Genomic DNA, 15,692 nt, shown 5'->3' on the forward strand with positions numbered 1-15,692 from the left:
TTGAGGGAAAAAAAATAACTTTTTATTGAACATTTATTTTGAAATTCTTCAAATTAAAATAAAACACAAACAAATACATTTTAAAGTAAATAGTGATAATTAAGGAATTCTTAAATTAGGTATATAAATTAAGAACAATTCTATTTTGAAATAAGTAGGACTCGTGGTAACAGACGTACACAACATGTAAATAAGAGATAAAAGATTAAGATATTCAAATTTATGTATTTTACTTTTCTGATAATATAATCCTCCCTAACATTGGATATTAGTTTGCACCACAATATCTTGCAGGACAAACAGGTGTTTTATCAAGATAGTACACAAATTAAGATCCACAGTTGGTAACTCTACCGGCTGCATTCCATTTACATTGGTTGCCATCCCAATCAAAACAAATCTAAATTAATACTACTATTTGTATGTGAATGCACTGGTATAATCCTTATGTAAAACTAACAGGATGTCTAGGTGTGTCTGTCTGTAGCTTAAGATTTCTATAACCACTGGACCAACTTTGTTCTCATTTTCTCAAATAATGAGAGGTCTCTAGGGGTAAAGACACTAGTCATCCTATTTTACAGTAATTTGTGAGGTGCTTTGTTGGAAACTGGAGATTTTGATAACTACCAAACTAAATTAGTTTTCCTTTTATGGAAGCTTTACATAGATCCCAAGCTGTTTTCAGGCTATTTGAATGTTTAAGCCTTGGGATGGTTTTGGACTGTATTTCTAATCCCCTTCTTATACCATTGATTACAGGACCCTTGATGCTAGGGGCGCAGGATAGTTTTAGGCTATTTCATTTCGAAGATTTAAATCTTCTTTATATCTTCAAATAAAGAGATCCTAAGAGCTAGGGGCACAATCACTAGTATGTTGTTTATATTTATCTTAACCTTCTAACTAATGAAAATAATTATTATCACACTGTTACCTTTATATCTAGTGTAGAACCTGGTACGGTGGGTAAAGTTCCATTAGTCCATCCTGTAGCCAGTGTATCACAATGTTTGTTTCCTGGAGAAGACAGTGCCAGTATTGTCCCAGCAGGAGGGAGAAACCTAGGCAAAACTATCGGGTTGTAAAACTGTCAAGGAGAACGATATATTAAAATATTGGGGGTAGTGCAAAAATCAGAATTTGAGGGTGGCTAAATTGAAGATAGACTATCCAAATAATAAATGTATAAGTATATGCAACCTTATAGTCTTGTTTAAAGGTATCAGAGGTGCTGATAATTGGGTTTATTTTGACACATCAGAGTTAATTTTTCTCCTAGACTAGGATGTTGCAATACCAGTCATGTTATGTCTCTGACTCCCTCAAAAGGTCCTGATAACCTGCTCCCATACTACCAAATGTATTCAGGAAATTTTGATTTCTGAGTCAGATTTTAAAGAATAGGTCTGTAAAAAGAGTGATTCAATAACTATGCTACTTTTTTGTTGAATCAAATACAAATAATACATCAATAATTTTTTTATCTCTGGTTTGATATTCATATTTGGATTACTAATAATTTTATACCTATACCAAGAGGCTCCTTTCCACAATGGGCTAGGATTAGATGATCCTGTGTCATCACATTTATTCTTGCTATTTCCTGTAACCGATAATCCACGGTCTGCTTCATTGAGAATATTAAATTCATAACACTCTTTGTTTTCTAAATATGAATTTTTTTTAACAGGGATATATACTTTGTACAACAATTTACATGACTATTACAAAAATCACATTTATTGCAGTAAATATGAAATTTTCTTTTAGATGTATAAAAACAAACTACATTTCATTCAATACATTGAAATTTAAAATAATAAATAGATAAACAAGGATGACAACATCTTAAAGTAGCAAAGTTTCTAAGAAATTTTATTTTCCTGTGATAATTTGATAAACAAACCCACAGACTCAGACATGATTAGCATTGGTCAATAAAATTTGTACAAAAAAATCTGCATTTTATCAAAAACTTCAGTATAGAAAAGTACATTTCCTCTTTGGAAATTTTACATCTCGGGCTATTTGTTTATTTTAGGTAAACAATAAAGGAAGTAATATATATCAAAGATACTTTATAAGTCTTACCTGCTGAAACTGATTGATTGAGCTTTGATTCAATGCCCTTAAGTTTGGATTGTATATCCTGAATCAGTGAAATATTAATATCTTATTTTTTGTGTGTGAAAGATAGAGGGCTATAAATGAGTGACTTTTAAATATTGTATGCATATAAATAAGAGTTGGAATTTTTTTTTATATCTCTATCCTGGCAGGCACAGGATGCCAGCAAACCTGGCAGGTCATCCAGATATAAAGCAAAAATATTTTTCAAATTATAAACTTAAGCTTACTAGTATTATTTTGTACTACCTGTATGACACTTTCAGATTTACTGGTATCCTGTGCTTGCCAGGATGGAAATATCAACAAAAAAATAAATTTTTAGTTATATATAAACTCCAGATTTAAAAAGTTTGTTAGTTAAAGCCTACCTTTCTTTACACAAAAAAACCCTCGACTGTTTAGGGTTAATGAAATTTATTTCTTGAATTTGTTACGATAACTTACCTTGAATTTTTCTTCTATATTATTTTCTATTGACTGTAAAAGTAAAAAAATAGGATTATAAAATGATGTGAGATAATTTAAGGTCTACCTTGAAATTGTTTAAGTTTGTGAGTGTATTCTGTTCCTTTTCCTCTTCTAGTTTCTGGTAATACAAAAGCCATTTTAGTGAAATTGTTTTCAGATATTAACTGCTTCAGTTGCACAGATTTTACAGTGTTTGCTCCACGGCTTAAAGGAGCATCACAGTCAGCTTTGCAGTTAACAGCACTCTCGCAGTCAGCTTCCCCCTTATATGATTTTATACCCCCCACCCCAAAAAAATGAAAATCATTCATTTATTTACCTTTATTTTGTTGAGAAGGTCATTTTGAAATGTATCAAGTTTATTTTCCATTGCTACCTGATAAAGTTATAATTTATAAACTTTATTTCAATTTAAACAATTTTTAAACTGATATTTAGTCTTTAAAATTAAGCAAGAGTTTAGTAAAAAAATATAGATAAAAATACATTAAATAATTTTACCTGGAAATTACTTAGATTTGCCAAGACAAGTTCATTATTTTTCTCATGCAAATCCTGAATGGCATATTCTTATGTAAAAGTAATAGGATCTATGTATGTCTATCTGTTTGTAGTGTGTACTGAAGGATCTCGCTAACCACTAATCCGATATGGATCTCCTTTACAGTGTAGCTTCTCATAGGTCCTAAAAGGCTCATAACTATCTATATAAGGAGGGTACCACCATTCTTCAAATAGAAAACGCCCCTTGAAAAAAAAATTAACCCTCCCAAAAAATTTTTCTTCACTTTTTCATTTTAAAACTAATATTAAAAGTGAGGTCGACTTACCCCCTTTCCCCCATTACCTCCCGTGCCCATGGCCTGGGGGCGTAGTCACTAGTATGGAAAAACATCTAAAACATTTTACTGTTCATAATATTTCTAAAAGTATTGATAGCTTACCCTCAAGTCAGTAAAATTTTTCTCAATTTTCTTGATTTTTTCATTAGTCAAGTTCTAAGAAAGATTATTTAGATTTTAAAAAAAAAATATCTTACAGTGGGAAGGGTGCAAAGTGTTAGATATTTGTCTTTCTCCTTGCAAAGCTGTTTGAAGCTTGGATTGAAAATTGGCACTGAGAAAAAAATAATTATGTGGGTGGATATAAACCCTACACCACCCCCCCCCCCCTCCCTCCCAAAAAGACACTATTCTTGAAACCATTACCTGTAAATTCATCATACTGGTTTCCAACGTTTTTAATCTTACATTAGAAAAGATCTTCAATTCTTGTATATCTTTCTCAAAAGTATCAAAATTCACTTTATTAGAAGCCTGTAAGAAAGTATTTGAAAACAATTACTTCAAAAACATAAAGTATAAAAATTATGCTATCCCCAACAAAAAAATATTAGTATTAATGTGTCTGTTAAGATATCGCTAATGACTGATCTGATTGATGTCTTGAACCAAAGATGGTTTGAATCCATATTATATAATACAATGAATAAACAAAACATATTAAACCTGTAACTTGCTAAGATTATCTTGGATTTTGCTGATGCTATCATTTTGTGTTTCCTAGCATGAAAAAAACATTAGAAAACAACTAAAAATAATAACCTAATTGTCTGAGATAAAACAAATACGGACAACAAATCGATGTGCACCCCATATTATTTTAAACAAAATTACTCCGTTCTGTAGATTGAAATCATTGGTAATACAACACTTTTTTGGAATCCAAAAACTTATTCCATTAAAAATAATCCTTCCCTACACCCCTCTCAATTTTGGATTAAAATTGGAGTCAAAACTTACTTTTAGATGAAGTAAATTTTGATTGATGTCTTTCCATTTTTCCGAATGATCTAACTAGAAAGTAAAAAGATCAAACTAATGCACTCGGCAGCTGTAAACACGCATTCATATAGCGAATAAATATTCTGGAGTGTTGCAGCTGGAAGGCAAAAATTGAACTAATCTGTCCAAGTTTTGTTTATCCACTGCCGACAGTAAGTTAACAATATGAATCGACTAGCAAGTCTTACATCAAGTTAAAACTCTTTAGAGCTTCTCTGTAAACAGTGGCGTGTAGAGGATTTTACCAAGTGGGAAAATATCCGTCCAGATGTCAGCAAGATTACAAACACACACTTAGTTAAACAAACAGATACAAGGATTGAGTAAAAAGTAATTTCACCTGTAAGTCAAAAATATCCATTTTGATATCTGTACAATGTTTATAACTGAAATATTTTAAAAAGTAGCTGTCTTATCTCCATAGCTTGATTTTGGCCCCAGTGAAGTGGGATATAGAGACACCCACTTATCTAATCTAATTAGCTGGTTATTGGAAGATTTTTTCCCTTTTAATTTGATTATGGAAGATTTTTTATTAACACATGAAAACAAGTTGATCAATTAGGATGAAATCATATCAAATTCTGACGAACTCCAAACAGAACTGAATTATATTTAACTAGCAGGGGCGCTTCTAGGATCTACCAGCTCTGATTCGAAGGGTATAGAAAACAGAAAAATAGCCTAAAACCACCCCAAAACTTAAATCTTAATATAACATTGACCACTCCTGGGCCTATGTGAAGTTTAAAAAAATTGGGACTTATTTTGGTTCAGTATTATGGAAATCTGAATCGACGGATAAAAAAACCTTACTACTTTTTTAGTATGATGATATAGTTTAAGTTCTTTGGGGACCTATGAGAAGCCTTATGTAAAGAGTCGGTCCAGTGGTTAAGGAAATCAAAAACAAACACGCAGACAGACACCCGGTTACTTTTATACAAGGGTAAAATTTAACTTCATTAAATTTAGTATGAAATTTCAGTTTCCTTCTATATCAGATCTTATTTCATTTATGAGTTTTGTCAGAGAACCTAAAATATAATACATATAATAAGATTTGTTGAAATTATTTCAAAGATAAATATAAACATGGTTGCTTACGGCTGTAACGATAAAAAAAACAGTCCTTTTTATAAAAGTGTTGTGTTTTAAATGATATATTTCATCTTGAGGAAAATACCATACATAAATATCTAAAATTGTACATGCACAATACAAAATAAAATAATGTTTTTGTTCTAATAGCTAAAAATGATATTTGTCTGGCTGTGAAAGAGTTTATATTCACAAGTAAAGATGTTGCTAAACGAGCAAATAAAATTATTGGTTGAAAAGTTTGGACAATACTAGTTCTGAACAAATCAATTACAATTCAATAAAAGTTTTGGATTTATTTAAAAGTTAATATGGTTACAAAACTTTGGGCACCAGTGTTGCAGTCTAATATGTCCTTTCACTCCTAGTATATAGTATACCAGAGCTGGATCTTTAAATCATTTTAGTGGTGAGCCAGATCGGGGTGAGCCGAATTTTAGCCAATCACAGCGCGGCATTTCATAAAATGCTGTGCTCTCATTGGTGGAAAGTTGGCTTACCCCGATCTGGCTCACCACTAAAATGATTTAAAGATCCAGCTCTTATTATACGAGAATTATACTAGAGTCTGCGCACATAGCATCTAGGTTATCTATCTTTAAAGGTGTAAAATCAGTTTTGTAGTTATCAAAATCTTGGGCTTCAGACAATAAACCTTACACTTAACTTCTAAAATTAAACTTAACAACACCAGAACATAGAATAACATTTTAAAATCTAAAACAAATTAATTAGAATTACAAATAACTTTAAAAATTACCAAATTTAATATTTTTTTTAAGTGACGATTTTCTACTTTTTTGCTTAATCCGTAAATCTATTTTAATTACCTCTATTTTAAAATTAACATATTGATTTGAAAGCTTTTTTCTAAATAAAATTGTTTTTTTTTTTAATTTTCACGTAATTCATTGATTATTAATCAATAGGACAAAAAAACATAATGTTGAAATTTTGTTTTAGAATTTAAGGACAATATTTTGTAATTGATTATGATTCACAACATAATACTGAAATAACACACCAATTGAAAACAAGGATGACAACATCCATAAAGACGAAGCACTGAAACGGTAGGACAAACCGACATTAATACTTGTATAGTGTCAGAACTGAATAATAATAATATAATGAGTCCAAGCAAAATTGTAAGTAAATTTGATGAAAAACTGCCTGATATTGGATATTGTTTATGGACATACTAACATTTTTAGGACTTGGTTATAGATTTGCTTCGCTTATAATATTGTACTTTGTTGTCCCAGGAATCAATATACCAAAAATCAGATAAAACGGATAATTAAAGCACATAAAAATTTGTTGTTAAAAAAGTAGAAAAATCAACATGTTTAAAATGGACGTACGGACATTCTGGTAATGATTATATAGTTGCTACGCTTTCTAAATCGTACCTAACTACTACAGGAATCACCTTGCAAAGTTTGAAATCGTTAGGACAATTCTAACATGCCTAAATTAACGAAAAAAGCTATCTATCTCGGACAGACGGACCGACCCTAATTATAGAAAAGCTTCGCTTTTAAAAATGCAAGTTGTTTTTGTGCAGGGAGAGAGGGGACAGTGGGGTCTTTAATTACACCAAACAGTTATAATGTTTTCTTATTCGTTGGCTTAACAACTTTGGGGACTTTTATTGACTTTTGGTTGGGCGGTTCATTAAGTTGGTGTATAAACGTTTCAACTACTAATTGTAAGCTACAAAAGTGTTTTTTTGGGGATGTGTATTAATTTATCGGCCATTGTCTTATCCCTTTACATCCCTGATGTTTTTGTGTGCGAATGTTAAATCAAGATAAGACCCAGAATATATACAATGAAACCAGGGATTTAAAGGGATAAGACAATGACCAACAAATTTATGTACATCCCGATGTAGATTAACTCTTCTGTAGATTACAATTAGCGGTTAAAACGTTTGGACACCCAACTGAAAGAACCAAATGATCAAAATTCTCAAAGTTTTTATGCCAACGAATAAAAAAACTTTATAATAAAACTTATGGGACTAGTGTGAAAAACAGCCAAATGTCCCCTTCCTCCCTGAAATATACACTGACACAGTGTACTAAGTACAGATTGGCGGTGTCAACGCCCCCCTAAAACACGGATGACAGCCTTACTTTTTTTCTCTCCTCAAATGGATTTACCCCTCAATCGATAAGCGGTTCTCGTCACTGTACTGACATAAAAAATTAATCTTTAAAAGCAAAACTTTTCATATTTTGGTTGAGTACGAATGTTCGGAACGCATAGCTGATATTTCATTTAGGCATGTTAGAAGTGTTCTATCGATTTCAAACTTGACATGATGATTACTGTAACAGAATGGTACAATTGATAAAGCGTAGGATTAGCACTTTCCTTCTCATTTCATCGAAAATATATTTCCAATACAAAATAATGGATATATTATTACTTGGATGTTACACAAGATTTTCATGTTCTCAACCAAACAAAAAAATCCTTTCTCAAACAAGACCCATCTTTCCAACAAATTTCTTTTTCAACACATAACATTTGTTTGCAGTTTCAGAGATCTACTAAAAAACCCTCATCATTTAGTTTGTAAAAAAATATTTTATTTCTGAACATTTCTTTAAACTCAAATTAACTGTGTGCATTTGCAAATTTTTATAAAAAAAAAAACTTTTAAAACACAGTTAACATTTCAAAGGATTAAGCTTCTTTGATATTCAGGTTATCTTTTAACTCAAATCAATTGTTTGCATCATCAAATTATACTTCCAAAATTCTCAAATAAGTCAACATTTTATACCATGTAGTTTTCATTTCATGTTTCATCAAAAAAATGTACACATTTTTTCACTTTTTTGGTTAATTCAAAAGAACACCAATTCTTCCTCCATCCTAAAACCTAAACAAAGCAGGATATCATAAAGATTAAAATTTTTCCCATCTCAGGAATAACTCCACCCATTTTTTTAACATTTTTTTAACAGATTTCAAAATCCAAATCTCCACCCATAAACAACCAAGGACAAAGATTAATCCACAACCTTTTCATAACCCCCCCACTCCTCCCACTTTTTTGTCTCCTCCCAGTTTTTTTCTGTCTCCGCCTTCAACCAAACTCACCATCCAAAACTCCGCCTATTTCCTAACCATCAAAAAAATTCCTTTAATAAAAACTATGCCCCGCCCCATAACTCAAACAAGGCCAAGAATTATTCCCTACTCCTCCTTTTTAAAAAACTAATGTTTTAATCTTTTATTTCAAACTTTTTAGTAGTCATCTGTATTCTATGGTGATACCTAAGATTCAAAATAATTTGTGACATTGTTCTATATAAATGTATGTTTAATATCTTTGATCATATTTGCTGTTATCTAATGTCTCATGCCTATATTTTTTTAGACAAAATGAATTGAAAATGATTGCTAAAATCGAAATATATCTTCATGTCTTAGAATAGTGTAATTTTTTTAAAAATAGGTTGAAAAACATACTAACTTTAAAATATGTTCTCTAATAAAGTGGACCTTGTAGCGGGCTAAAATAACGATTCCCCACTATCACCACCTATACTCCATCCCCTCCTCCTAGTGTGTAAATGAACTGATTAGTAAATGAGATTCATGTTTGCAGCCTAAATTGACGATAATTTTTGCCCTGTCATAATATCCATGCACATTCTATATCCATTTTTTGGATAGTTGTAGGCTTTTTTCTCCTTACTTCCTCGCCCTTTGAGCACAAAGCTACTAGCAAATAAATATGTGAAAAAGGCACCGCTTAACTTTGATGTCGCAAAAGTTTAAAGAAATGTGTAAAATTACTTATAAATAAATAAATATACAAAATATATGTTGAGAAAATCAAGCAAACTATCACGGAACCTCGATAGTAAAAAACATGCAACATTTTAAGTATATTTAAGTTTTAAAAAACAGTAATGAGTTATTAAATTAGTAATCTTAAGGAATAAGACAATGGATGATAAATTGATTTATACTCCAAAATAAACTTTTAAATAAGATCATTGGTGGAAAAGAATAGACACTGATAGTTTTTACCAACCAAACAAGATTTTATTGTATAAATTAATATGTTTCAAAAATTGAACATACAAAAAGAGTAGCTACGTTTCTATCAATACATAATAAAATTTCAGGGAGGAAGGGAACATTGGGCTGTTTATTATGCTAGTCCTCAAAGTTTTTATAAAAACGTTTTCTTTCTTATTTGTTGACCTAACAACTTTGAAGACTTTTATCAAATTATGATTGCTTGGTTCATTAAGTTGAGTGTTCAAACTTTTCAACCTATAATTGTAATCTACAGAAGAGGCAATTTTGTACATCATTGGCGAACATTGTCTTATCCCTTTAAATGGATCTTGGACAAAGTAGCTTCGGACAAAGTAGCTTCAGACAAAGTAGCTTCGGACAAAGTAGCTTCAGGACAAAGTAGCTTCCGGACAAAGTAGCCTCCTAAGGAAAGTAGCCTCCACTGTTAATAAAGGTCATGGCCGCAGCGCAAATGTCCTGAAGCTACTTTGTCCTGAAGCTACTTTGTCCGAAGCTACTTTGTCCGAAGCTACTTTGTTTGAAGCTACTTTGTTCAAGATCCCTTTACATCCCTGCAAAATGCATGAATGGATGTATTTTGGTGAATATTTAGAACCATGTCTTAATGTTTTTATTAGGATTATACAGATAAGCAGATTATACAATTTTATTAGAATAAAAGAAATTTAATAGAGTGATAAAAAATTTTGCATAAAAAAATCATATATGACAATATAATGGTTAAGTTTTTAAAACATGATCTTGCAAAATTTTGGGGACTTTTATTAAATCGTGGTACACATTAAGCAGTGCCCATGTTTAGTTTTGGGTAAAAAAGAACCTTAAAACAAAAAGTTGCTAAATAAAGGGGTTGAAAAAAAAGCAAAATATAACTTTGACTGTCTTATAGTCGAAATTCTTAATTATAAAAAGTAAGAAACACAACAATTTTTAGACCTCTATCTGTAACAGGAGTTTAGATAGTAGTATCCCACAATACAGAGTATGTTTCAGAGATTTTAAGTAACATATACGTGCATAAATAACAAACTGTTCTCCAAACTGTAGGCCATTTTGAAAAATCATGTATTGTATCGAACTACAGACAATTTTCCACGAATATTGAAATAAAAGTCATAAAATTAACACCAATTTTTTAGGCCGGGAATTCGGCCATTCAAAGCTTACAAAACTGGAATAAATCTTTTACCACTCTAAAGTGTAATCTAGAATATTTTAGATTCTAACCCGTGTTTTGTATTCAAATTCTAGGAACCTTATCCTAATACCATAAACTTTATTCTTTAATTTCATTATTTTTGTAACCAAAGATCTTGGAAACGGCTACCAAACAAATGAAGAAAATAAATATCTTTAAAAAGTGATTCCAGTATAGATTCATTATTTGCCATACAGAAAAATCATGAATCGTATTGTTATACCTATAGGATTAATCCCTGTTTTGTTAGCCCGGGCCTTAATTAATCGGATATTTTTCATTTTACTATCCGCGGAAAAAATATACTGAAATTCAGATTTTTTGATAGGGATACATTTTCATCTAGGGCTGGTTTTATTATTGAAAAATATTCATTAATTTTTAAGGTTTTTTATCTCAACTTTTTTTTCATGGTTCAATTTTCTTCAACCATTCATGAAAATGTTAGAGATAAAACAGTATAGACATATACTAGCGGTTGCGCCCCTAGAGGCATCTAGGAAAGAGAGAGGGTGAGATTGACCACTTTAAATTTTAGTTTTCTAACGTATTTTTTAGGTTGTGTTATGAATTTCCTTTTTTCTTCTATAGGGGGGGGGGGGGGTTATAGAACCCTCCCGTCAAAAGAGTTTTAAACCATCTCTGGACCTGTAAGAAGCTTCAGTGTAAAGGAGAACCATATAAGTTCAACTGTTAGCGAGATTCATGGATACAGACGGACACACACACAAACTCTTGCTTTGATATGTGTAAAAAAATTAAGTTTAAATCAAGCAATTATTAAAAGGGATAGGTGTAACAGAAAGGGGTTTTTGGGTATCATATTAATTTATCAGCCATTGTCTTATCCCTTTAGATCCCTTTTTCCAATGTCAAGGTTACTGGGGATGGAGTGGACTGAAAATTATACACTGTTCTTTGTAAGACGTACCTAAAGTTTTTAATCCAACGAATAAGAGGCTAGGACAAATATTATGCATGTATGTATAAAAGATGACAACATTGATAAGAAGCCTAGCTAGTAAATTTGAAATAATTCACAAAAATAATAAAAACACCCAAACGGACAAATCGTTATAATTGAGGAGCTTTGCTAAAGAAAATATGTAGGATAAAATTTTTATCCAAAAGAATTTATATAAAGCTGTTTTGTTCATGTTCAAAGTAAAATTTTATTTATACCAAAAGGTTGAAAATAAACTAAGTGATCATCAACATGATATTTTTTCAAAAGCGAAGCTACTCTATAATTCACTCTGTCTTTCCGCATGTCAGTCAGTCCGTAACGCTATGGGGGAGCCGTATAAAAGACTATATAGGCTATTTTCCTTACATCTCACGCCTCTACTAGCTGCTAGGAATGAAGCAACTAGTATTAGTATATTTTATTGACTTTTAGTACAATATCATTTCAATTGAAGCTGTTAACGGAATCATGACTTTTAGGTTTTGAAGATTTTTTAGGTTCCATAGTTGTATAATTTTATATTATAACAGTTAGTTTAAACTCTTGTAAACTTATATTTGTGCTGTGTTAATAGTGTATATATAGGATGAGGAAACAGCTATTATATCAGAAATATTTGCAAAAGTGCTCAATATTATTCTTATTATAAAGGGTTCTTAAAAGAGAAAGCTTTTGAACCTATTATATAGACCAAAATATCTTTCAGTCATGATAAGGTTTTAGCCTATTTTGAAAGGTTGAAATGAGAAAATAATTTTGATAAGGCTAGTAATAATAAATATAGAATATACATAAATATATTAACAGGCAAAAAATTGTCGTCAATTTAGGTTGCTATAATAGAAATCACTTATTGGTCAGTTCATTCATCCAGTAGGAGGGGAGGGGATGGAGTAGATGGGGGGGCCGGGGGGGATCGTTATTTTAGCCTGCTACAAGTTTCAGTTCATCAGAGTACATGGTAATCTGGTGTAAGATCTAAGTAATAATAAAGCCATTCTAATAATATAAATATTGATAGCAAAGATTTAAGGAAAGTTGGGGCAGGGGTTGAAATCCCCTCCACACCTGAAAAGTTTAGAATAATTGAAAAGAAGTTTTTAAATGCGATAGAAAAATATTAGAAAAAATCACGAAACCTTTCATATGTAGATTAGAAAAAATATATAGGGAATGTTTTTTTGTTTTTTTAATATATCTGAAATATTTAACCCTTTACAGTCGGGCCCCTTGCCGCACCTTAATAAGTCGGGGGGGGGGGCGTTCAACGCCCCCCCTTATTATCTCAGTTCCTATTAGAGCTAGAGGGCTAATTTTTTTTGTGCAAGTCCCCTGTTTGATAATGAATTTCCGACCTTTTATAAGTCTAAGTCAATTTTCGCTTCCTTCACCCTTTTATTTAACAACCTTTGTTTTTAGGTCCTTTTTTACTTAAAAATTTCAAACAGCTGTAATTTTTTTATTTTTGAAGCTAGAAGAATAATTTTTTTCCAGAAAATGTTTATCTTTATGTAAATTTTACATTAGAAATATCAAAATATAAATTTCAGCGGCCGCAGCTGTACTTGGCAGCTGCCAGCCGCCGCAGTCGGCGGTCGGCGGGAAAACGGCGGCGGATCTTCATGAAATTTTAATACGTTATGTAGACATGTAAGAAAAGCTTAAGTTTAAAATTTGAAGTCTCTAAGTCAAAAATTGCGGCCACAGGAGCCTTTTAAAGATTTCTGGAGACCTGGAGGATCAGGACCTGCAGGATCATACCTGGAACCTGAAAGTGACTTGAACACCTGTATTTCATATAAGGATGTACTACTAGAGGATTTTTTAGTATTTTGGTATGATAAAATGCTTTGTTTTAGTCAAAAAAATATTTTTGCTCTTTACCTGGATGACCCTGCCAGGTTTGCTGGCATCCTGTGCCCGCCAGGATGGAGATATTCAAAAAATTCCAACTCTCAGTTATGTGTCATACCCATACTTAAAAAGTCAAGCAGTTTGGGCTCTTCATCTTTCACACACAGAAAATGAGATAGAAAAAACCGGATGGGGGGGCGTTCAACGCCCCCCCCCCCCGACCGTTAAGGGTTAATACATATATAATAGAGTGAGAAGTGTATGTTTGTTAGCCTGCCTAAAGAAAAAGATCTAAGTAACTTGGTTTTATTCTTTGTAAATTTCATTTTTATAGATAAAGTAAACCATTCAAAACACAAAATCATCTATTTATTCTATACCTATATGAGCGACAACTTTTTCTATTTTTTACCTTATGAAATATTTTCGACTGATTTTTTATAAAACGGCTTGCTTTATTGCATCAAGATCCATGACAGATCTATATAGGAAATAAACGTCTATAAATGAGCTCGAATCATCCAATGGTAGAGTGTTTAAAACTCATAGTGCTTCAATAATCCTCATTAAACTCTCATTGACCAAAGCGCTAAGACATTTATTCTATTTGTTTATGGAATGAATTAAGTTTTTTACTTGATGTTGATATTTGAATTACATTGAAGTATTTAATCTTTATTTTATAAATAAAAAATATACGTTCACAATATAGTAAATTTAAGAAAACTCTATTTTAAAAGAATTCGATTATGGCGACACTTCCTTTGTGTGTTCAAATATCAAAACTAAAATTTGAATCATAGTAACCCTTTTGTGATGGTAATGTCAACAAAACATAATTGAAAAGATCTTTTTAAGATCATTTAAATTATTAAATATTTACTTCTTTTTTTTTTAGATAGTATTGGCGGGGGAGGAAAATTTATTAATTGAGAAATAGATAAATAGATATGTACTTATAGAAAACTAGCCAATAGCGAGATAGGTATATCGAGCCAACTCTAATATCTTTATAATCATCTATCTATCTTTGACGTTTGAATATCTGTCTATCTATCTATCTAAATGAGGTAATGATATTGTTATCACGCTATCACTAGATTATTAAACAATATCAATACACAATTTTCCCTAATTATTCAGGGATCTCAAGGGACAAGACAATGAATTTTAAATTGTTGTACATCAACAAGGATAATAAACAAAATTACTCTATATGTATATTAAATTAGAACGAGACAAGAATGATAAGGATTTTTTTAAGGCGACGAATATAAAGCATATTTACAACTTTTGCTTCAAGTTTTATTTTCAATCTAATATCCCCTCCCTCCCTGCTTATGATTACGAGCGAAGCTACTTTTTAACTAAGGTACGGAGTGTACGTCTGTATGTCCGACATAGTACGATGAAAGACTAAATAAAAATTAATAATTTATTGAAAATACCTGCTAACAAAATTAACTTGAATAAAATTTATAATACATTTTGGCTAAATTGTTTTTTTTTGTATATAATATGTAATAGTTTATTGTGCTTTTACAAAAATATTAATTGTGTCTTATAAACTTTATCCTTGTTAATTCCTTATATAGAGATATCAATGATGAAGATATTTACGGACAGTAAATTTAAATTTAAATGCTAATAAGTGTGGTTTTATTTTAAAATTATATAAGTTTTTATATTCACGAAACCTCTTAAGTATAATTATTTCATTATACCATAATATAAATGGAAAAAAATATTCAAGATTCGGCAATGTAAAACATCCTAAACCCACCAATAGACCCATATAAGGCGTTTAGAAAAAGCTCAAATCAACTTGTCCAACCATTTAGAAGATCTTTTACTTCAAGCATAATTTTTTTTATGTTTAAGATTTTTTGGAAGTTTGAAAGAATAACTATGGTCATTTATCTAGCTTAGGCTAGTTATAATTGTCCTACAGATTTCAAACTTCGGATGTGATTCCTGAGACATGTAGAAAGCATAGCAACTCTATAATCACTATAAAAATATCCGTAAGTCCATTAAAACATGTATTTGTTAAATA

The 15,692-nt window shown here is 31.1% G+C and overlaps 2 protein-coding genes across 2 annotated transcripts; both read right to left on the bottom strand.

Moving 5' to 3' along the window:
• Positions 1 to 123: 123 nt before the first annotated feature.
• LOC145332051 (uncharacterized) lies at positions 124 to 3,171 on the bottom strand. The gene is made up of 7 exons (XM_080176962.1): positions 3,103 to 3,171; positions 2,921 to 2,977; positions 2,666 to 2,719; positions 2,095 to 2,152; positions 1,531 to 1,669; positions 938 to 1,064; positions 124 to 400 (listed from the first exon to the last, which is right to left on the bottom strand). Exons 2-7 carry the CDS (start codon positions 2,969 to 2,971, stop codon positions 329 to 331), a joined length of 501 nt encoding a protein of 166 aa, XP_080033088.1. The 5' UTR covers positions 2,972 to 2,977; positions 3,103 to 3,171; the 3' UTR covers positions 124 to 328.
• Positions 3,172 to 3,524: 353 nt separating this feature from the next.
• Positions 3,525 to 5,533, bottom strand: LOC145322215 (uncharacterized). The gene is made up of 6 exons (XM_080164108.1): positions 5,438 to 5,533; positions 4,786 to 4,814; positions 4,404 to 4,457; positions 4,110 to 4,163; positions 3,810 to 3,917; positions 3,525 to 3,599 (listed from the first exon to the last, which is right to left on the bottom strand). The coding sequence occupies exons 1-6, from the start codon at positions 5,496 to 5,498 to the stop codon at positions 3,525 to 3,527; spliced, it is 381 nt and encodes a 126-aa protein (XP_080020234.1). The 5' UTR covers positions 5,499 to 5,533.
• Positions 5,534 to 15,692: the final 10,159 nt, after the last annotated feature.

Source organism: Acartia tonsa, chromosome 1, assembly GCF_053477335.1.
Source record: "Acartia tonsa isolate MP-2025a chromosome 1, ASM5347733v1, whole genome shotgun sequence".
NCBI classification, from domain to species: Eukaryota; Metazoa; Arthropoda; class Copepoda; order Calanoida; family Acartiidae; genus Acartia; species Acartia tonsa.